Source organism: Mastacembelus armatus, chromosome 9 (genome assembly GCF_900324485.2).
Source record: "Mastacembelus armatus chromosome 9, fMasArm1.2, whole genome shotgun sequence".
Lineage (NCBI taxonomy): Eukaryota > Metazoa > Chordata > Actinopteri > Synbranchiformes > Mastacembelidae > Mastacembelus > Mastacembelus armatus.
Window position 1 is genome coordinate 16,831,792 of NC_046641.1, and position 24,144 is coordinate 16,855,935.

The 24,144-nt window shown below is 37.9% G+C and overlaps 1 protein-coding gene across 1 annotated transcript in view; it reads right to left on the minus strand.

The window, feature by feature from the left end:
- The window catches only part of grid2 (glutamate receptor, ionotropic, delta 2), a 403,935-nt gene that overhangs the window by 124,068 nt on the left and 255,723 nt on the right, over positions 1-24,144 (minus strand). The window contains exons 5-7 of the mRNA XM_026321818.1: positions 13,916-13,969; positions 5,650-5,823; positions 2,390-2,551 (exon numbers count right to left, since the gene is read on the minus strand). Of these exons, the coding sequence (XP_026177603.1) occupies positions 2,390-2,551; positions 5,650-5,823; positions 13,916-13,969 (390 nt within the window). The remainder of the gene's footprint in view (positions 1-2,389; positions 2,552-5,649; positions 5,824-13,915; positions 13,970-24,144) is intronic.

Below are 24,144 nucleotides of genomic sequence, written 5' to 3' on the forward strand. Positions count from 1 at the left end.
ACTTAATGTGACTTAAAAGCAAATAATAAGGCAGAGTCACTTGCTCAGTCTAAAAAGTGGCTATATAGCAGCCAGAGACAACGTACTGATATGTTGTGTACCAACAGCTCAAAGCACACAAGCACAGCACACACTTCAGATTTTACGGATCAATGTAATAGCACTTCCAGCTGCTGCATTGTATTCCCCACTCTGAATTTGTCAATGAACACCAAATGTACAATATCAATAGAGCTCCTCATCACCAGCAGCAAATTAGTATTTATCATTACCATAATGGCCCTGCATACCTAAACGTTGATTAAGCACACAGGCACACAGTAAGCAAAGCACACTGCTGATACATTGGAAAATGGAACCGATGCCAGGCTGTTGAACTCAACTCTATTACTGCTTAGGGGTCTTTAACACAGCTCTGTTGAGACAGCCATCAGGGTTGGTTTAACAGCCGGAGCTGGCTGATGAAAGTGTTGCCAAACCCCAGCTTGATCTCAAGGTGAAATTCAGAGATAGATATGAAAGCCATTGCACCGCATTTATTATTGTCTAACACTAATCCTAAATTAGCATTTCAGTTGGCTTCATCGTTCAGTCAGACTGCCATCCCTGAAGTAATTTTTTATTGATACGAAAACAGAGGGCATTGATCCAATTGGATTTAGTGATGAAAGTCTTGCCAAACCCCAGTCTAAACTCAAGGTGAAATGCAGATTCATAAAATCACAGCTGCAGGATAAAAACCTCTATCTCCCAAAAGTCAACTTATTCAGGAACCAGGGAAAACTTGTTGATTGATGCATGTATTTTTTTAAAGGTATGCAATCCTTTGAATTCATGAACACTTGGATCATGAAGTCTAATGAGAACAGAGGGGAACTTGGAAACTTTCTGTCGAAGCAATGAACAAAAATTGGGTTTCCATGTGATAAGAATAATACAAAAACAGGAGACTTATTTAGAACCTCTTCCATGTCATTTTTCATCCCTGGAGGGGACTGTTATGCCAAGAGATGGAATTGTATAAATGAATTTATCAGTAACTGCATCTTACTGTTTCAACTAGAGAGTCTCAGTCACAGAACAATAGTGCCTGGTCTCCAAATTTTCATATAATGAGCACAATGTCTTGAAATGCAAATACATGCTCCCTAAATGAAAAGTCTAAGACGTCTTTTCCCATTGCTAAAAGATACACGAGACACAACTATAAATAGGAAGAAATCTGAAATTATACTTGCATGTTGTAGTTGGGTTAGAGAAAAAGCTTTCAACCATAATCAAGTCACAGCTCCAAACTCATACGCACAGACGTTTTCTGCTGTGAGTTAAGGCTTCACTTTTTGCAGACATAATAAAAATTCTTATTTCTTGTTTTGAAAGTATTTATGAGTGCACACCTACAAGCATACCAGTGTTGGAACACTGCAACAGGCTAATGAATCAGATTAACAGTCCACAAACTGAGACTTAGAGTCAGGTGACTTTGGTTTGTGGAGAAAACAACAATATTTCCAAAAGAAATCAGGGAACGAATATTCAGATGTGAAGTGTAAAACACATTGTATTTTATACTTTTAGCATACACCTGTACACAGTCTATGCTGGTCCAGCACTCCCCTTTTCTGACTACTTTTTGTTTAGAATGATAGAACGTTTTTGACAACACAATACATATGAACTGTGGAGTTTAATTATATGGTTGGTAAAATATTAGATAATAGAATCTCAGAGCGAACAGAAATATTCCCCAGTGTTCTAGTCTTTCATATAAATCCACTACATGTCTGTGAATCTCTACTTATGGAGCTTTTCAGGACAGTTGCTGCTATGTATTACCTTTGCATAACAAATTACAGACTGCTAACCATGTAAAAAAAATGTGACAGAGAACATGTTGACAGTTGAGTAATATGTAAGTCCTTCTTTTCAACATATTTCTTGTAATTATGTACTTACATTTTAGATTTAGTATTCATTCAGTACTATAGCTTGATTCTTTTCTGTATTCTGCCCAACAATGGTCATGATACAAATAACAATGTGTATCATTTCAATCACAGATTAAATGCAACTGTAAAATGTGTTTAAGTGGGTGGAACATTATACTCATTACGAAATGCAAATGGGCATGTTTCACCATATGTTTCCATGTACACAAACATATCTCGATAATTTTACCAAATCAATGGACCTTTTGACATCACTCTATGTTTTAGATTTGGGAGTTCACGCCAACATTATCCAGATCTTAGGAAGCTGGAACTAATTATCTCTGTGCCTGCATATGTCTGTGCCAGGTCTATGTGCCAGAGTGGCCAGGTCTGCATGTTAGCATACTTAGCTGTCTTGACTTGAGTGGAAAGTGTGTGTGTATTTTGCATGTTTGTACCTTTTTGACAGTATCCAGCATGCTCTTGCCTCCCTGCCATGGTTTGGAGTTCTTCCTGATGCAGCTCAGGCTGGCCATACTGTGCCACTTCCTATCTTCCAGTTTTCTGTGGAAAGTGTTGGCCAGCAGCAAAACAGTATCATAGATGTAGCGGTTGGTGATCTATAGAAAAAAAGAAAACAAAACAAAAAAAGAAAGAAAGAAAAAGAAAGACAGAAAGGCAGACAACACAAAAAATAAGACAATGGGAGAATAAGTACAGACCTTATCATTTTTCTGAATTTGTTCACATTGCTGTGATACAACTTGTAACACAAAAATGTTGCTTTTCTGTGTTCAAATAACCAGTCAAAGCAGTTGCTCTAGATTTTTTCTCCTTTGGTTATGAATCTGGCAAAGATGGCCCAGTACAGACCTATAGATATTAGAACTAAGTGCTGAATCTTACATGTTTTATTTGCAAAATATTTTTTACATACCCATCAAAATTTTGATCAAAAAAGAAAAACTGATAACATTTAGTTTTGCTTTTCAATCATCTGTCTTTCTTGTCTCTGAACCAGTGTGCTTTGTGCACCTGTAGTGCATTACATCGGTAATTTCACCTAAAGCATATCGCTTTTTCAGCTAAAATTGCACATATTTTCACATGTGAACTGATACCTATAGACAAACCCACACAGAAGGAAGGCTTCAAGGATGAAATTAATTAAAAAGATTGATAGATCATTGGCAGAATAAGATAGAGAGGCGAGAGTGAGAGGAGAAGAGGAGTTTGTTGAGTCAGTAATCAATCACTGTGTGATCTAGCAAACCACTTTTCTCTAATGACAACATAAAAAATAGATTGACTACAAAAGACATGATTCTATACACACACAAAGAGACATATGCAGGTGATACAAACCCATTCACATTAACACAGAGAAAAAGCCATTAGCCCAATAACAATGTCTTTCATACATAAGAAAGAAATAGGAACCGTGCACATATTTTTATACATGGAAACCTTCACACACACACACACACATGCACACAAACACATACTTGGACTTTGATCTTCATGAGGACATTATTTGAAATAACATATTCACTAACTCATTAGCCATTAAAAACCCTTTGACTAAATTAAACCTAATTCTAACCTTAATCCTAAAATGAAGAACTTTCAACTAGGACTTTTAGAAGTGAGGACTGGCAAACATGTTCTCATTTTGCAAAAATGTCCACACTTTTCGTTGTTTAAAAAATGATATGAGTGATGATAAGATGACAAACTATACTATGTTCCTAGATAGTTTACTGATAGGCTGTAATTTTCATGAAAACTCGTTTTCCTTTCACATGCTGTCTGTCTATCATTCTGTCTCTGTGCCTTTTGCTTTTTCTCTGAAAATTAAAGTGAAAATCTACTGCTCTGTGGGGAGCTCGAATGATCAGTGGGTTCTGCACTCCAAACGGGTGCATTATGTGTGAGTGTGTGTGGTTGTGAGAGTGAGTGTGTGTGTGTATGAGTGTGTGAGTGTGTGTGTGGTTGTGTGGTCAGCCTGAGTTGAAGTGCTTCAGTGCAGTGTGAAATTGGGCTTCTGGGCTGCTCTCTGACCATTGAGCTGATCTGCTTCCTCTGTTGCTTTCCCTTTCATTCTCTCTCTCTTTCTCTCTCTGCCTTTCTCTCCCATCCCTTGTTTCTTCTCCTTAAAATGTATGTACTCACCCACAAACACCCACGCAGAGGAGGTCAAAATTAACATGTGTATAGTGTTTTTTAAATGTTCATTTAAAGTGGTTTTCACTCTCAGATACACAAAAACCCATTGTTCTTGACTGAAATGAACTGCACACAGCCCTCCACAGTAGAATGAACAGATGACTGGCCTCCACCAAAAATAATGAATACACTGAAATGGCTTGATTCTTGATAATGGCTTTTTACACTTCAGAAGCACTTGACTCGCATTAGGACACACAAGGCAAGCTTACGTACATTATTTAATGCTTCAGGGCATCCAGGATTTCACTGTGTGCTTCTTTTACAGCTTCATTTTGCATACTTTATGGTAGGGGACAAACCAACTTTTTGTTTTGATTTCATTATAAAAAAAAAAAACGGTAAACACACGGGGCATGGCATTCCTGTGGTTAGCACTATTGGCTCACACCAAGGTGGTTTATTATTTGAACCCTGTTTGACCCTAAGGCCTTTCTGTGTGGTGTCTGCATGATCTCCCATTGTGTGTGTGGTATTTCCCCAGATACTCCAGTTTCCTCTCACAGTCCAAAGGCATTTCAGGTTGGGGTTAGGTTAAAAGGTTGATTCTAAATTGGCTGTACTCTAGGTGTTAATGTGAGTGTTTGTCTGTCTCTGTGTGTCAGCCCTGTGATACACCAGCGATGTGTCCAAGGTGTATCCTGCCTCTCACCAGTGAGGGATTGGCTCCAGCACCCCGCACCCCGCAAATTACCAGGGAAAAAGGTAGTTGATGCCATCCATCATCTACCTTGATGGATACATAAACATGAAGTTACATGTACTGTCTTATGTCTATACAATGATTACAGTGGATGGCAGTGTAAAACGGTCCCAGGATTTAAAAGAGAAAAACCCACAAAAATATTAAGACTGTAGTCTTTCGTGATGTATTTTCAACTTTCATTACGTGTGTTCCCCCAGGGTGTTGCGTATCTAAATAAATCAACGGCACATTAATTCAATTTTATATTTTGTCTTGACACATAAATAACAGTGTGTTCCCTTTCCTCCCCTCTATTTGATGGAAGCTTGACTACTCACACACACACAAACAGGGATAATAATTGCATACATATTGCCACCCGGGGGGAAATATAAAAAACACTAAGTAAAGAAAATGTGAAAATGGAGACAAAACTGTCACTAACTTTTCAATTACAATACAATAAGATGACGTGTGTGGTCAAAGATAATATAAAAATAACACATAATTGTGTTTTCCCAAAATAATTTAATATTCAGCTCACTGTAAATGTACTGCACTGAGAAATACTACATTTTTTAGCAAGCTGTCACGCTAGAATGATCGGAATATTATTTGATATTGAGAGAGAGAGAGCAATAGTCAAAGTTTTTGTAGCTCACCTTTTATGTAAAAAAAAAAAAAATCTCACCCACACCACATGCATACCAAACAACTTTCTTTTAGTTTGTTATGATAATAAAACTAGTACCCCCATTGGATTTGTTGAAAATCACTAACCTGCCTTAAATCACCAAATCAACTCACCTCTAGCTGCTGAGCCTTGGGGCTTTTAGGGTCACATAGGGAAGTGTTAATCCTGTGGTTGTGTTTGACACAGCGCTGAGTTGTGTTCTGGGGCATGGGGAATGTCTGGCGCACCAAAGTCAGTCGACCAATTGACTTCATGACTAACTCTTGCAAGTCATAGTCTGAGATCTCCTGGGAGGGTGGATAGAAAAGAAGGATAAGAGAGGTGGAAGAATGATAGAGGATCAAGGAAGGGGAAAGCAGGAAATTAGTATCAGGAGAAAATCAAAATGAATAAAACTTTGTATCACTTTTTGTTGCAGAAGACGAACACTGTTGACAAAAGATATTTAAAAAACAGTAACCACAATAAAACATGAAACAAAAGACTTCTTTCTGGGCCAATCCCTGACCAGCAGAAGAAAGAAGGGATGGAGAGAATGGTATAATATGTGTATGTATCTGTGTTTGTATGTGGTTAATATGTGCATACATGTGTGTTTGCACGTACTCGGCATGTCCTTGCAAAACCTTGGGGGAGGAATCATTGCTAATTTTAGCTGTAGGACACAATCTCTCTCCCCCTCACTCCATCCGTGGATCTCCATCCATCCTCTGCAAGTGCAGAGGGTCATGTGGTGATGAGATGAAAACCGACGTTTATCGTCCCTGGTGGAGGTAACACTGCCACAAACTGAGACAGCCTTTGCTTTCTTTGTATACGTGTGTAGTGACTGCCTGTGTCTGTGTGCTTGTATGTCTTATGTGTATGTGTAGGTCTGAATGCTTTGTTTCAAACCCTGTGATTATGCAAAACTCAGCAGCGTGCTTGACAGGATGAACGGGACTTTGCCTGCAGACCAGGCACATGTATAAATAGGCCATGACACACACTTCATGTTAGTGAGGGCTATTACAGGTGTCAGTGGATTTTATTTGAGTGTATATTAATTAGCATTCATTAAGACCTGTGAGTCCTCACAAGATTTAATCAATAGTGATTAGAGGTGGCACTGTACAGGCTTTATTGGTGTAGTTGTACTCATCTGCATAAATTAGACTGATATCAACTTCACATACACAAACACAAATATAATGCCTTTGGATGGTGTTTTGATTTTGAAATCTTTTTAAACATTCAAAGATGCACACTGACAATTAATTTCAAAGATCATGCTTAAACACTTATTTAACACAGAATTTTTGAATCTACAATTGATTTTAAATTGTCATCAAAGATAAAAACAGTATTTAGGTGTATTGATTTCTTGAAGAAGTGAGATCATTTCACAGGTTTAACCTTGCATCAATACCCTGTGCTCAGAAGAACCTACTTTCTAAACAGTACAAGTAAAAACTCTATTTGCCCATTTCTGGGGCTAAAACGTGCCAAAAATCCTAAACAGTTGCCTACATAAAAACCCTGAAGGAGACTGAATTACAAAGCCAAGAAAAAAGAGAAAATGCTGAAAATTGCTAAAAAGGCAGATATGTGGGCCAAAAGAGAATTAAGATTCACAGCGGGCAGTCAAGGGCGTGCAAAAAAACATCGGCAGTCAAGAATTATCCAGAGTGCCCCACTTAAAGGATCAAACTCAAACAACTATAACTGCACCAATGCACTCTCATACAAAACACACTGAAGCTTAAGAGGGAAAGATCATTTTCAGATCTGTCCTCTCAACAGGTATTTGTCCATTTTTTTCTTCCTTTCCCATGTTCTGTTTGCCTCTTTGTTTTTCGCTCTCTGGGGACAAACTAAATAGACCTCACCCAGTATGACTTGCAGCCTTTTAGCAACTGTGACTGAATAAATGTGACACAGTGATACACACACACACACACACTTGTAACTATATCTTTGCCAAGACACTAATTGACCCTAGACCCTTACCCTAACCTTAATCATCACAACGTAATGCTTAGCATCAGTCCTAACCCTAACCCAAACCTAAAACTAATTCTAACCTACAGCCCAAGGCCAAGAGTTAACCATCAAACTGGAGTCTGAATAAGTGAGGACTGGTCAAAATGTTCTCACTCTGATACAATTATGGAAATGGTGCTCACAAAGACAGAAAGACAAGCAAACACACACAAACAAACAAACTTGTTTATATTTCTATTGGGGACATTGCATTCATTCATTTCCTGGAGTCTTGCCCTAACCCTAACCATAACCACTGTCAGTCTAACCCTAACCTTTACTTTAACCTAACCCTACCTGATATACAAGTACACACACACAAACATACACATACTTGTACAGGAGAGATAGGTGCAGTGACATTCATCGCGTAATATAAAACAAGTCTTTTTTCATGCTGAAAATTTAGCTTCAACCATAAATCCTCTCAGATCTGTCCACCTTTCATGGGATTATTCAACCAATATATCAAAATATGATCAGATTAAATGTCACAAGGACAACATGAACATTTGACCTTTAAACAAGCATAAAACAATTACTGCTGTTTGCCATATAAATAGCATGAAAAAATCACACACACTGTCATATCTACTTTGTTGTCAAATACCCATTCATTCATTCAGTTCTAGTTTTATTATTAATCAGCTTTCAAAATAAACTGCTCTTAAAGACAAAATTAGTTACAAAATCATTCATTCAGTCCTGAAGATGGTTGAGTGGCTTCTAATTCTGTTCACCAGGCCTAAATACAAGAAGATTAAACCAGAAGCCTTGGGTAAGTTGCATCCCCGCAGAACACCCTGGAGCCTATATATGGAGTGAATCATGAGTTGTTTACTCCATAAACTTGAGGTTTTTGTCTGCAGGCATCCCCATCAACTTCAACCTATCACCCCTCTTTCCTTGCCTCCATTCCCCGAGAGCACCAAATCCTCATCTTTATTGTGTTATTTGAAGATGAGTGACATACGCACAAACACATCCCTCATCCGCAATTCTTCTTGGCACTTTTTTTCTGCCCTCTATACATTGTCCTTTGCTCTTGCTCCTCTCAGCTTCTCCCTTTCCACACTCCTCCCTCCGAGATATCAAATTCTTTTCTCTTCTTATGTAGCAGTAAGGGGGAAATGCTGCTGTTATTTATTGTTTGACCCTTACAGCTTGTTTGACTCTTCTACTTTGCATGTCATCACTTCACTGTTCACATCTGACAGTGATAACACTAAATCCCTGTGTTTTCCTTTCGTTCAGTGGTTAAATAAAAAAAAAAATCTGATCAAAACATTTAATTTGCTCTCTCCTCCATTTCTACTATCAGCTATTTCTCTCAACAACCACTTTTTACAGGAAATTATTAATTTCCCTAAAACAAAAAAAAATAAATAAAAATGGCATGAAGAAGTGTGAGTAGTAGAATGGAACAATGCTTGTGTGACAGATGGAAAAAACCTGGTGATGGAGTGAGTTGTAAATGGGGATAAATGTCACTGACTGCTTCCATAAGTGATCTGGGTGATTTTTATGTTTTGTGTTCAAATTCTGAATATGTAAAAACAATTCAGCAGCACTAACAGACTAACCGGAATAATCTTCTTCATTTCACCAATAAATTTTCCTCTGCTTACATCCAGATTTGGTGTCTTTCCATCTTCAAACAATATGAGATGGAGATGAGGGTTGGAACTAAGGTTGGCATATAGCAAGATGATGCAGAGAGTATGACAAAATGAAATATAGTGTAAATACACAAAATATTAAAGACAAGCACATGCATTGGGCCAGGATGTTAAGCTGGCAATAGAGTCAGTGAAAAAAAAAAACAATATACGGCTCCACTGTCACTGTTAGAAACAGCTTTATACTATTGTCCTCGCTCTGCCAGCACATGTATAGCTGTAAACAAGTGAGTTTTTTTTTTTTTCAATTATTGTCACTTTTTATGTCTTTGGTGTGTCAATAAACATTGATCACCAGGCAAATCTGGACTGCAGTGAGTTCAGATTGGGTTTCATTGACCAAAGATTGGCAAAATGTTGAAACAAAGAAGACTATATCTTCAATATATATAGTAGAAACAGAATTAAAAAAAGATTTTGAATGGCAATATGGAAGATCAAGACAGCATAGCAGATAATCCAGACCTTGTAGATACCCAGAATGGGTAAGGTCAGTAGTGAACCTATCCTCCAAACTTAAAAGAAAAACTGATGAAAGGAAGGCATGAGTGTCCCTGATTATTTTTCATCCTCAGCCTCTCATCCTCTCATCCTTAGTAGAATGAAGGAGATGGGGAGAGGAAGGATGATCAATTATGAACTGTGAACTCCCCGTCAGTGGGGCTGTCTGACTGCTGGCTGTAGATAACACAGAGTTATGACAACCATACAGTACTCCCTCATCCATAATAAACCAGAGGGAGGGAGAGCACTTCCATTCTCCAAAGAAGCAAGACTAGAAGACATTATATATGAAAAGATATTGTAGCTTCTCATCCATTTTAAATACTCTGCAAGGGGACTTCACATAGCCCATGGTAGGAAGATTGTGTCTACATCAGAACAATCTGACTTTAATTTCAGTTATGATCTTGATATACCAGATATCCATGAAGCTTTTACTTAAATAATCTTAAGGCTTTTATGATTTTTAGTACCATAAGAGCAAAAGAGAGTCATGGAAAGTAAGATTAGGAGCCCCTCAAGAACTGTTTCCTTCTGAATGCCTTATCTAGCTTAGCATAAACACATAAAATGTGTAATTTAACTTGATTCTCGCACTTTTTTTTTTTTTTAACTTTGCCACTGTTGTTTATTTGGTCCACAACACATCTAGTTTCCAAACAGCCTGACTTACATATTATTTAGCTGTTGACCAAACTAGAGATAGACTAAATACAGTTAAGGAACAAAGGTTCTATTCCTGAATTAAATGATTTGTGTCTTCACTATGATTGTGACAAATGAGATGTAAAATGTTGTGTAGTATTTTTAAAGGTTAAGCTAACCCAGTAACATAAAGTGACTTCTAAAAGGGCACTCCAGTCTTAAAGAAATTACGTTTTTATACAACTGAACCACAACAGCAAATATGTTTTGTAGAAGATGTAATTGTGACTGAACTGCATTTTCTACTGAAGATATGTTCATTTATCATCTGGCAACTCACAAATACGCTGATGCTGGACATATCAGTAAAATGTTCACAGACAAATATTCCATCTTGCAGTTCAATATCTACTTGTAGTGACTACAGGATTAATGAACTATTTTATAGTTATGTCTAGGAAACTGCAAAGGCTGCATCTACTGTATTTTCACTTCCATTGAATGGGATGGTCAGCTCAATGAGAAACAGTTTTGCCGCAGTCAGGGCAGAGGGCTGTGGAGGTGATCTTGCTGGGGAAGCAAAGCTTTATGCCAAGGTCAGCTCTTATGTGCCAGTCCTTGGCAGGAGAGAAGAATCTTGATGGAGCTCTTGGCTTGATTCCTCTGTTGCCTCCACCTTCCCTGATAAACTGGGTGGTGATATATGGAAATATCTGGTGTTCCAGTGATGGTGTAGCCCCTCTGATGACTTCTTTCCTGAAAAGTTACCTCATCCAGCTTTCTTGAGCCTGTGCCTCATCTGTAGCCCCCTTGTGAAGGCTTGGTTTTACAGTCTGACAGAATTTATGGGAGGCTTGTGTTTGTCGTACTAAAAAGGTAGTAGCACTCTTTGTTAGCAAACCACTGGTGCAAGTTCAGTGGGGAAATGTAGTATGTGCTGCAGCCTGCTGATCTCATGGTTTGCTTCAGCTTGGCTTTCCACTTGTAGCCAGTGTGGCCAATGGACCCGCTGTCCAACCACCTCCTGGTTCCATTAATAAATGCAGCACTTCATTAACGCAAGAAAAGGTACCCGAACCTAATCCTGCCAGTGGTTACATTACATGTTGCATTTTAGTTGTATTTTATCATAATTTATAGTAGAGCTGGTTGAAAATAGATACCATGAAAAAAGATTTCAGAAAGTTCATGGACTTATATTTTCACAAATTACTAACGTGTCAGCTGGTAAAGTGAGATAACCTATTGCACTTCACCTTGTTCCCCCCAATCTTCTAAAGACTTCTCCTTTACGCTCTCTTTGCTCCCTTATCATCTGTCCTTTCTTCACTTCTGGACATTCTGCCTCCTCTCCCTCTTCCTCATCATTACCCATGAGATAGGATTCAGCCATATTTGCTTCCACAGTTCTTTTGTCACGCCAAAATAATCTAAAGCCCTGTTTGTAAGGATTAATCAGTGAGAGCAGCTGGCCTGAACATTAGTGGCTATTACTGTTTTTTCCCCCACACAATTAGCAATCTTTACTTGCATGTCTGTACTCCATGTGTAGCTCATGCAGCCATCACACATAGCCTGCTGCCCAGAACTTAGCATTTCTGATTTTCCTGACGGGCCGCTAGACTCAGCCACTGAGGTTGTACAAGCCAGTGCAGTATTAGTGTTGGTCCCTAGCCCAAGTAAATGAGGAGAATTGTGTCAGGAAGGGCATCCAGCATAAAAAAAAAAAAAAACCTGTGCCAAATCAATCATGCAATTAATTCACTGTGGCGACCCTTAATGGGAGCAGCTGGAAAAAAATCTTGCTTTTTAAATCTATAACAAAGGTGGGAAAGCCTGTTTTGGTAATAATAAAACATTAACAACAGAGGGAGCATAGGTCTGCCAGACTCCATTTCACCACTGATTCCTCAAAGGCAGCAGGTACAAAGTGTTTTAGGTTCCATGCTGCTAGACATGCAGGCAGACTGCAGAAGGACATGTCAAGCCTCCCAGGAAGCTAAGCAAGGAGCAGGTAGCTGGCAGAATATCAGACGAGTGCTAGACAATACCAGGTACCTGACAAGATGCAAAGCAATACGGTGGCAGTTTATTAGACAGGTAGATGGGAATTTAACCCACCAGGCAGTCAACAAACGATCAACTGCACAGTAAGCTCTTTGACATTGCCATCTGTGTGGTGTGTAAAGTGTAATATCAAAAACAGTTTGTCTTTTATTATGTGAGGGGTAAAGTATTCAAATATAAAAACACTATTTTGATTAACAGAGCAGACACATTTTTAAGTGGAATAGAAGTTCCTTTATGAAATCAGTACCTGAGCAAGAGTGACCTGTTTTCAATGAATCTGTCCACATTTTTACCTCTGATGAGTCTTAACATTTTCAGTAAAGTGCAGGGATGAGGCTTGTTCTTGACCCTCTCTCCCTGGAATAATTAGCAATTGAAAAAATCAAAACTTTCGTATAACAAGACACATGATGGGGTATCTGTGCAACATTAATGGAGGTTATGCATGCTAAGATTTGTTTGAAAGACGAATACGCTTTTTGCCTAAAATAAAAATGAATAGTACTACTGGGCCTCATACCATTTAGCAGCCTTGTTATAGTTACAGGCTCTGGAAATGGAAAAGGGAGAGAAAATACAGTATTTATAAAGTATCTGAGTGTGTTTTCTTCTTTTGCTGAAAATTACTATTTAGTAAATGTTGTGTTTTGCTATTCCTCCAACACAGTAAATCTGTTTGTGTATGTGATTATGTTTGTACACTTGTTCTTGTGTGTATCAGTATGTGGCAGCATGGAGCTCCTGCTGTGCCCTTCCAGTTTACTGTAAAGCCCAAGGCTACCAAGACATCATGCATTAGCCAGCATCCACACACACTTGTGCATATACACACACGGTTACATTAATATCACTTCAGAGGACAATGGCTTATATTTATGTCCTGGAGAATTTCTCTAACCTTTAGTGTAACCACTGTTTACCTAACCCGATCCTTTACCCTAAACTGAAACCAAGAATATACTCTGAGGAGTAGGGTGGTGACTTGTGTGGTATATCTTGTGTACTTGTGTGTTTGCTCTTCTTAATCCTAAAAGCACTTTAATATGTCAGACATGATACTGATTTAGAACCAAAGGATATACAGTATGTTCATCTAAAAGGAATTCTGCCAAGGTTACCTTTGTCATCTATGAAAAATTACAGTGCTTCTATGTTAAATAAGTGGTGAGCATAACAAAAATATAAAATATTTATTAGACTGTTTTGCCTGTAGTGCAGCACAGCAGATGCTCAGTAAAATAAAATAAATTGTTCTTGGTATTCAAGTTTGTATGGTTTTGAATATTATACTAAATGAGTCAACTTTTTAAGCTTTCCTCTCTCCATCAAACATCCACAACAATGATAAGATCAGAACGGTTCTGGATCTAAAACCATAAATAATCCCAGGATAATTGACACAAGATAAACTAAAGGCACAGCCACTACTGAATCTATAAATCATTTCCATGGCACTCACCTCATTAATCAGGATCCAGTGACAATCAAAAGCCACCAGGTTGGTCTCCACCACCTGCAACACAACAAAATATATCACAGTGTTTAGATGAGAGAAAAAATATCTCATTGGTGCTGTATAAATAAGCAGGCCTTCCAAATGTGACCAGTCAAAAGAAAAGAAAGGAGTTAGAAAGTAGTCTCTTTTTTAGGTTTTAAAAAAGCGATATTGTCACCTGTTCTCATCAAAGATAGTTTCTGGCCTGGATAATGTGATTCATGTTATTTGAAGTGTGAATATTAGGGAAATGTGCAAACCTAAAATCCCATGTCAAGCTTGAAAATAAAAATTAAAAAAAAATTCAAGATTGCTTGTGTGTTACAAAGTACAAAATATCCACACCCTTAAATCTTAACATCTCAGATTTGATCTCACTAATTTGCACAGATTACAACAATGAGCTTCACTCTCTTCACACACACGCTGGTGTAACCGCACTGCCTCAAAATAAGACTTTTAGAAAAAGAAAACATTTTCCATTAATCATTATTGCTGCTACTTGTGTATGTTAATAACCTGTAACTACATAATTGTTTAACAATGCAGCAAGGACACAGACAAAGAGTGCAGCTACACACACAAGGCAAAACTACAGTATTTGGAACTCCAGACAGATGTATTATTAATTTGTTATCCATTTCTCTTTATAGAATCAGCAGCTTTCTTTCAGATCACTGTCTATCTGCCTGTTTAAGTGGCCCTTTTTCCCCTGTTATCAGTGTATTCAATGTCTAACAGCCTTTCTCAGTCAGATGAGGGTAACATCTCTTTACTTTTGTTACTGTCATCTTCACCTCACCCCACCCCTCTCCTTATCACTAAAAGGTCTTTTAGTGTCGCTGTCTCGTTCTTTAACTCAAGCCCAATTGTACAGTCACTGATTACATACTCTTCCAGTTCATGTCTTTCCTCTCATCTCTATTCCTTCACCTACTGCTCATTCTACAAAACAATTCCAGTGCATATCCGTATCATTTAGTGTTGAACAAAACTTAGGGTTTAGTATTTGTGCTCTGCTTGATTTCCTTCTGTCAGTAACACTTCTTTCTGCCTCTCAGCTCTCTTGTCCCTCCTACCTGAATTTTGCTGTCTTATTGTTACTTCTCATCCAATCATCTCTGCTCTCCTTAATTGCTCACTTCTCACTCTCTGCCTGCTCCTGCTCCTTTTCTTCCCTCTCTTTCCGGGCCTCACACCCCTCTACCCCCTGGTGTAAAAATACAGTGCCACTCGTATATCATTAGCAATAATTGTCTAGGTGACTATAGCACCGTGTATCATAAAACACTTTTTAGCCGTAAACAAAAGGCAACAGCTGGAGAGGGTGACGGAGCGTGGCTAATAGTGGTTTAATCTCCCACAGAGTCTCCATAAAACTTCATTATTATAACACCGACTGCTGCCATAAAATAGTCTGTCTACAGGAAACATGGTTGTGACACAGACAAGGATTAAGGCAGGAAGGGGAATGATGGAGATGGATGCAAAATACTCCCTTTGCCTTATTTTTTTTCTCAGCATTGCTGTTCCCATATACTTCTACGTACTCCCTCTGACTCCGCTTTTTATGGGAACATAGCGACAACATAAACAGAGAGAATCAGAAGAATGCTGGAGGTTATTCATCCATTTCATCTGCTCATGTTGCATGTGTCTATGTATTGGAACACTGCAAAAACAGAAACAATGTGCAGCGAGGGAGAGAGGAAGTTTAAAAAAAGAGGACAAATATTGGGCAAGCTGTTCTTCTGTGCATGTTTGCATTTATATCTTTCTGCCCTTCTCCCTGTTCCCTTCCCTCGGTGCTCATTAGGAGTTTAGGCAATATTCACATGGGACAACTGTAAAACTCTTTTAAAACATGAAAACAGTAATAAAAAAATGGGTGCATGCTGTAATTTGTGAATGCAATTGCAAAATAATGTAAATAAGTATATGTTGATGTTTGGATGCAAGAGCTGCTGGGTGAAAGCGCTTCCACTTCTCCCATTGTGACCTCCCTCTGGCAGCCGTCCGGACAGATGTTTCACGCTAATTAGTGAAAGGGCAGAATTCTATCACTAGAAATGACTCCTCTGGGTTTGGATCTGTTCAATACACACACACTCTCTTTCTCACTCTCTCTCCCACACAGACACACACACCAACAGAAAACAACCACAGCTACAACAAATACTGCTGCTAACATCCAAAACTGACTGGTTTGTGTGAAAATGTGCCTGTGCATTTGTCCAAACACAAAAACTAGCAAACTACCACAGCCTTGTTAACAACTCGGTGCCCACATGGCATGTAGGTAGGAGCCACCTCAGCACTGTTCCCTTAACGCTATCGCTGCTGTCCTTTTGACCTTTCTAACCAGCTTCACAACACCTTCATTTCTGGTCAGTTCTCACTCTCTGAACTTAGAACATCACACAAAGACTAGCTCTGCAGTTTGGGAGAATCCAATCACTCAGTGTCAATATAAGTAAGCCTTTTCTCAAAGTCTGAGTGCAGACAGAGAACTAAGTTTTATCTGTAATATCACTCCGCTGTGCATCCCAGTCTCATGTTTTATAAAGTGGCTGTATAACAGGCAAACTCCATTTTGATTCTGTAATGACTTCTGTCCACCAGCCACTCCAAAAAGAGAGAAAACAATAAAATTATTAATTCTGGCAAATTACTGAAATCGACTGAGAGGTAAAGTCAAGGTTTGCTGCTCATATCCAGGCCCGACTTAAGAAAAGGAAGATAGTTTCATCATATTGTGCACATGTATCTCATGTTCACACACATACATACATAAATATAAACACACACAATACCCTTGAGACAGTCCTTCAAAAAAAGAAGATAACGCCAAATGCCGAATGATGTTATTTTTTTTCTCCAGTATGCCTTATACACACTCTGTGTGTCAGATGGTAAAATATAAATGTAAAAGCAAATATTGCCTAAGTGCATTGTGGGGGAAGCCTGAAAAGGGAGAGTGGGCACTGCTATTGAATAAAGTGCAAACTGAAAATTAGTTGTGTAATATAATTTCATGCACTATTTGTGATCAAATCAAGCAAATAGCCTACAGCCCATCCTCCAAACTAGACATACCCAAGCTTCACACTTAAACATGCACAATCTATAAAAGTGCAGACACACATACACACACTGTTGCATGATTTGCCTAAAGAGAAGTAGTATATGCTTATGCATATGACACACACACACAGAAATTATCATGCTGGTCCATCCAAGCCTGCTTTTTGATTACTATAATTAATTAGTATTTTTATGTCTGCATATGTGCATAGGGGTGGGCAGGTTAACGTGTCTGTGTCTTGAGGTGGTGGCGTATGATTACTGTTATCATTTCAACACCCTTCATTCTAGCTGAATGCTATGAAACCAAAGACAAATATGCAGAGAAACAAGAATTTCAGAGAGGTAGGTAGAACATGGACATGGATGGGAGAGTGAGGTTGACAGAGAGAAGATGCTCATAAAAAAGGGAGATAAACATGAGACAAGGAGTTTCTTATTCTTTGGAAAAGACAGCTTTGATTTTAGCCAATGTTATGTTGAACATTGAATAACTAACAAGAAGGTAGTGAAGGTGTATTTAATGATATATTTGTTACATGACTGTATATTATGATCATTTCATTTCTTCAAAGTTCAGAACAAGGCATTGAAAGAGATTCAGAATAAAAAAATATTAAACCTCTCATGACTCCCTTTTTGGATTTCCTGCTGGGGACTTTTATTTTGTTTCCAGTTCCTGTTTTCTCTCTCTTGTGTTCCTCAGTAGCTTTTCGTTAATTTTACCTGATTAGTTTCACCTGTGTTCAATTTACCTTTGGTTTTCTCCCTACAAATACTTCCCTGTTTCTCTTGTGTTTTGCGGAAGCATTATTGTATATTGCTAATGTATTGGTATCACATAGGTGCTTTTCTTTGCGTATATTTCCCTATGCCCTGGTCATCCCAGGAGGAACAAATCCTTTTTGTGTTCTGCACTTGAGTCCTTCTTCTCTCCAGTATGCCACCAACACATAACAAAACCTACATTGTACACGGAATAATAATCACACTGTTGCTTTCATGTGAAAGTTCTAAAATAAATTCATTAGCAACTACAGCAATCTGTCTGTGAGCAGTTTTGAGCTGCTGTTAGTCCTTCTCTGCCCATTTCAAAGTTTTTAATAACTTATAACTTAGTTTACTTGTTCCCACTTAAGCACTCTTTGATCAATTACTGTATGTAATCACTGCACCCTTTTTTACCTCATCACAGGCTTCTTTCCCTGTGTCTGTTACAGACTATTAAAACACATAAGATAATATTGCATTCTCATCTTTTCACTTAACTTACATTTAACCTGTCTATACTGTACCATTTATTCAACCTCTGTGCACTTCAACTGAGCATTTAGTACATAGTAAGTCAGGCATTTTCTCCCTGATATGTGGTAAATGCTGCATGTCTCTGTTGCCTTTTAGGCTTAATGACATTTGCCTCACTCACATATTCCCAGTGTCCCTTAGGTATGTTTGATTGTGTGTAATGTCAAGCATGTTCTCAAGGTTAGGTCTTAAGGCTGCTAATTCAATTCTTTTGTTTGTTCTTCTGTTGCCATGTTGTATAAATACATACAAATGTGAATCCTCTGCCACAAGCACCTTATCATGTAAATACAATGACCTGGTTGTCATGTAGAGAAAAAAAAAAAAAAAACTCAACCCGCACACATATACCAACACATACAGGATATAAGTTTAATGTTGTATGGCATTTCTGGAAAAATACATTATGTTATAGACACAGGTCAAAAAGAGTATTTGAGAATACAGCCTTCTGTGGCACTCAACTGACCTGAAACTGAAAAAAACAAAACAAAATTGCCCTAAATCTGACTCTATGAACATCATAAAGGTTTCTTTAATTTAGTTTTCATGAAAATTTTATTTTTTGTTTGAATATATTGAAATTATGCTGTTATTCCATAAAAATATCAAGTATATGGAAGATATTAAGTGGAGTTTTACAAACCAAACCAAATATAGCATATTTGTAGTTGCATAATATAGATCTGCAGATGACCATAATTATCACATCTCAATTTAACTTTTTTTTTTTTTTTTTTTAACCAGTGAGAGTCACCTTCTGGTGTATTCTTACATACAATAGCCATAAAGTGAAAACTTCAGTACAAAATAAAATAAAAAAGTTTAAAAACTAATAAAACTTTCAGTGATAAAGCACAATAATCCAGCCTCCACTGGTTATGCACCCGACAGTGCTGTCTGCTGAGGTGTAATGGCAATAGAAGGAGCAGTATAGCGGAATATTTTCCTTTTTTTTTTTTTTTTGGAATGAGGCTGTTTGATTGACTTCAGTCTGCAGTGTAGCTCACGGTAGCAGAATGGCATGGCAGCACAAGAAGAAAGCAAAAGACTAAGCGTGAAAACATGTAAATATCTGTGATGTCCTCATCCTCATCTTGACGATGATGAGGAAAATCGTATACGTGAACTGATCTTACTGAACTAGTAAAAAAACATCTGTAGTACAAAACAACAGGTTTGACTACATACTGAACTAGTAAAAAAACATCTGTAGTACAACACAACAGGTTTGACTACATTGTTTTGAAATACTATAGTTATGGTATTTCAATTTTACAAAAACAAACAAACAAGATGATAAAAAAAAGCCATACGCAATGTGTTCTGCACATACTCTGGTGAGATCCTGTTAACTGAACAGAGTGAACAAGAATAGAGTCAACTATAGAGAACTATAGATTTTGATGTAAAAAGAAAAAATATAAATATATATATATATATATATATATATATTATATATATGAGAACACCAAGTTACCAAGTTTCAGTGCTAACAGCTAAAGCTAAGGTTAACTTAGCTCTGTCTGCCTTTTCTACATTGAAATAGTGGTACAGCAATTTTGTTACAATACTTAGTAATAGTGCTCCATTTTTCCAGTGTGATACCTGCTGTGTAACCATATTTGGATTTGGCTCTGTCCCTAAATGTGTCTCTGTGTGTGTGTGTGTCAGAATGGGCATTTCATCAAAAAATAGAGGATGATGTAATAAAGTCTTGGTCTTGGATGCACTAGACCATGCCATATGAGTCAGACAGGTGTTAAAGGCATGTGTATTTCCTCCCAACAACTAATGATTCTAAACCGCTACCATTATCACCCGTTTAATTAGTCTGATCCAGCTGTGGTCACACACCAGTGAGCCAAAAAGTATACTGTATAAAAATTGTGCTTGTATGCTGTGAGATAGGGAGAGGTGGAGTAAAGAGACAGAGAGGTTTTGAAGAATGCAGATGGTGTCTATGCGCGTGTGTTAATTTGTGTGAGAGTCTTAGTGAGTGCCCACAAACATTGTCTCTTTGCAAACCCTGGCTGATGAGTACTCCACTCACTCTCACTCACACACGCACAAAGAGTTGTCACATTGAACAAAAGCTACCAAACGTCATCCTAACAAGGTCTCACCCTGTTCACCCACCCGCCACACACACCATCTGCATTACTGATTAATCACTCACTTTCCGATGAAAACAAGGGGAGGAAAGATCAGCAGTCATTCACTTTTTTTGTCCTTTCAGACATTTCTCAGCAGCACTAGGTTTTTCTCTCTCTCACTCTCTATTGTTGTCCCTGTCTCTTCGCTTTCTCTTTCTGTCTGAAATATAATATACTATTAGGACAGCGAAGGTTTTTGATAGTATGTGTCGAGATGGCAAAGGGTAGCAGGGTCAACATGCAAGAATTATTCATCCCCGAATTATGTGTGTTTGCGGATATGTGTGGTCATGTCGGCCTTTCAGTTTATTGATCAGACCACAGATCCAAACACTGCCGAATCAACAGAGAGAATCTATAGCACACACATACAGACACACACACGTTCAATACACAAACACACACAAGTATATAAATACAATTGAGCACACACACCATAACCGACTCCAGCAAGTACGATTATATGCAACCTGACATTTAGATCTGAACAGATCAATGGCTAGAAAAAATAGAATAAGCCGTCTTGATAGGTCCAAGGTAAACAGCTGTGTGTGCATTTGTGTAGGGTTGCGAATATATTGGCGTATGTTCTTTAACTCATTTATTAACTGCTTTCCCCAGTAATACATGAAGGGGATATTTTTCATTTTCACACATTTAGTAAATATGCTCATAGCTACCCATCAACATCTTCCACAAATATGCATTCTGCATATTCCTTTGCCTTTATAGATACTGCTGTTTCTTTTCAGACAGGCACACATAAAAGGCATGCTGTACTGTCAGGACAAAAATCATTTTAATGGTTCATTGCCAGTAAAACTCTGACCGAATTCAGCAACTCACCAATTAAGGCTGTTTACACAAATGGAGATGATTGCCCACAAAATTTCACAGTTACGTGATGATACTTATGAGGATAATGATAATGGTGAGGAGTTTTTTTTATGCAAGGCAATTCAAGCTAGTTTACAGACACAATTGTTACAAATTACAAAATGTTAACCAAATAGAATAAACACTTTAAAGCTGCTAATCATGACACTTGAGTACATGAATTTATAATTCACTACCATCTCACATTAAATAAAGTTCTTTCCTGTGAAGATTATTTGATAAATATTCGGCAACACAATTTCACATAAAAGCCAGCGGGGTTACAATAATAAAAAGTTTAATGAGACTCTAGATGCATAAAAAAATGTACCCATTCAGACATGGGCTACTAAATCCAAATAATGCTGTTTACTCATCTTGATATGACATCAATATACATGTAACTTTAAAAACTGATTACAAGCTAAAAGAACCACTATAAAAAATTATTTACAACTGAGACAAAAATAAAAAATACCCAGCGTTAGCTCAGTGGTCCAACTGACAGGAGGTCATGTCAGTGCAGAGGAGAACAGGGCAGAATGGAGCAGAACACAGGTGGATTAAAAGATTAACCTGTGCCCCAGAATGTCAGAACCGACATCAACTGAAATTGCCTATGGCAAGGTCAGATGAGAGGACTGAAGGGTTGGCTGTGTGCACGTTTGGGTCCATGAGGGTGTGAGATCAAAACAGATTGAGATGGATGGAAGACCAACAGAGGGAACGAAAGCTTGGATACGTTTGTATCACATGCTTGAGTGTTTGTGACAGGGAGGGAGAATAAGTGTGTGCGTATGTTTGTGTGTGCTGACCAAACGGTTATAAACCAGCACTCTTTCTCTAGGTTGACTAATCTTTGACCCAATATAAAACGATTCCGCTTCCTCTGTTCCGCTGTCTGCAGTCTGTCTGTCCATCTGTGACCTTCTCTACCACTCACCATGACTGCACTATATGAAAAGTACACTACAATTGCTCATGACAGCAAATGTAGGCTTATTTTCACAAGTGTCAATCGTATATAGTACAAAAGCACACACACATATATTATATGAATACAGGAAACTGAGTTTTACCTGACACAGCCACAACAACTTATTTTTAACTGAGTGAGTCAGACAGCCAGGATCCAGTAAAAAAAGACGGAAGTCACAAAGCAGCAGCAAAGTGTCCCCTGCTGGAAGACAATATCAGCACTACAAAATAACCAACCACATGAAATAAATCACCAGCATTTTAATTAAGAGCAAAACAGTATTCATACAGCTATTTAATAGTAAAAATAAAAATATTGACCAAAAAAAGAACCAATAACTAATGCTAAAAACAAGCACCAATCATTCTCTTTTCTATACCTTATCCTTCAGTATTCACTTTCCCAAGGTTCACTGATAACATGTTTATCTCTCACACAACACATCCCATTTTTGTGGTGAAGGAATCTGCAGCTCAGTATTTCAAATCATTGCTAATATAGATGCATTACGATTTCACAACTCTACCAGGTCGGTCTAATAGTATAGTACATACATTTCTTTGGCACATGGATCATTATAAGTCGTATTCTTATATAGGATGAATAAGTATACGGTGCTCACATAACAACTCTACAAGATGACATTAAGCAGTTGCCACTGAGAAAACAGAGAGAGGTCATATTAGTGTCACAGGATGAAAGGCTGGTGTTTGAATGAGCAATGAACATAATAACCAGCTGTATGTGGTGCAGAGTAGCAGCTGTTATAGTCTTCAATTACGTGTCTGATTTGGCCTCCAGTGGTTGAAGCATATGCTAAAGTTGTCAGCCCGATGAGCTGACCCCACTGTGCGCTCATGTTTTACAGGTTAACGTTTGGGGCTGACTATAGCTTGACATAATACAGGTCATTTTACGTCACTTGGTTACTTTAATGTCATTAAATGACATTATGATATTCTTCTGTTGTTGAGATAGTTTGGATATTTTTGAGACAAATATCATGTGACTTTCTTGCTTTGATCTGAATTAATTGAACACAGTGTCATGTCCGCATTACTGAAATATAGTTTTGAGTTTATAATTTTCTTTTATAGCAGTACTACTGATTGATGAGTGCCCAGTATGTTTCAGTGATGTGAGACCCATGCACCTACATTTTAGTAGACATGGACATGTCATATAAAAGCAAAACACTGAATGCAAAACAAACCTCCTTAAAGATATTGAAGAAAAACTGACTTGATAGCTAAAAAGCACATTTATGCATTGCTGCATTGAAATGACAAGCACTTAACTGAAAGCCATTAATACAAACCTCTGTATCAGGGAAGTCATTTTTAACCTTTATTTCTATTATAAAGCTAAAATGTTAAATGGAATCTGGAGCAGATCTCCTGAGACAAACTAAAGTTGGAAAACGTAATCTCAGATTTTCAGAAATGATAAATTGTACTCTTTGCTATGAGCATGTGGGATGAACTCAAAATGCCTTTTGAAATAACAGATGAATTCACATCAAAGACATATAACATCCTCTGACCTTTCAATAATCAAATGACTTTATTTCTCTATTTCTAGCTAGACCCTATTTGAGAGACACTGACCCAGAGAAAAGGCGATAACATGACAGTCAGAAAGTGGACAAGCATGTACTCGAGTGTGTTATTTGTAGGGTTGTGCAGAAAACAAGAGACATTCTCAAGTACATTTCAAAGAAGAAAATCCAGTGTAATCACTGCACCACCAAAAAGCCTCAAAAGACGATAGAAGACTGACACAATGGTAAATGA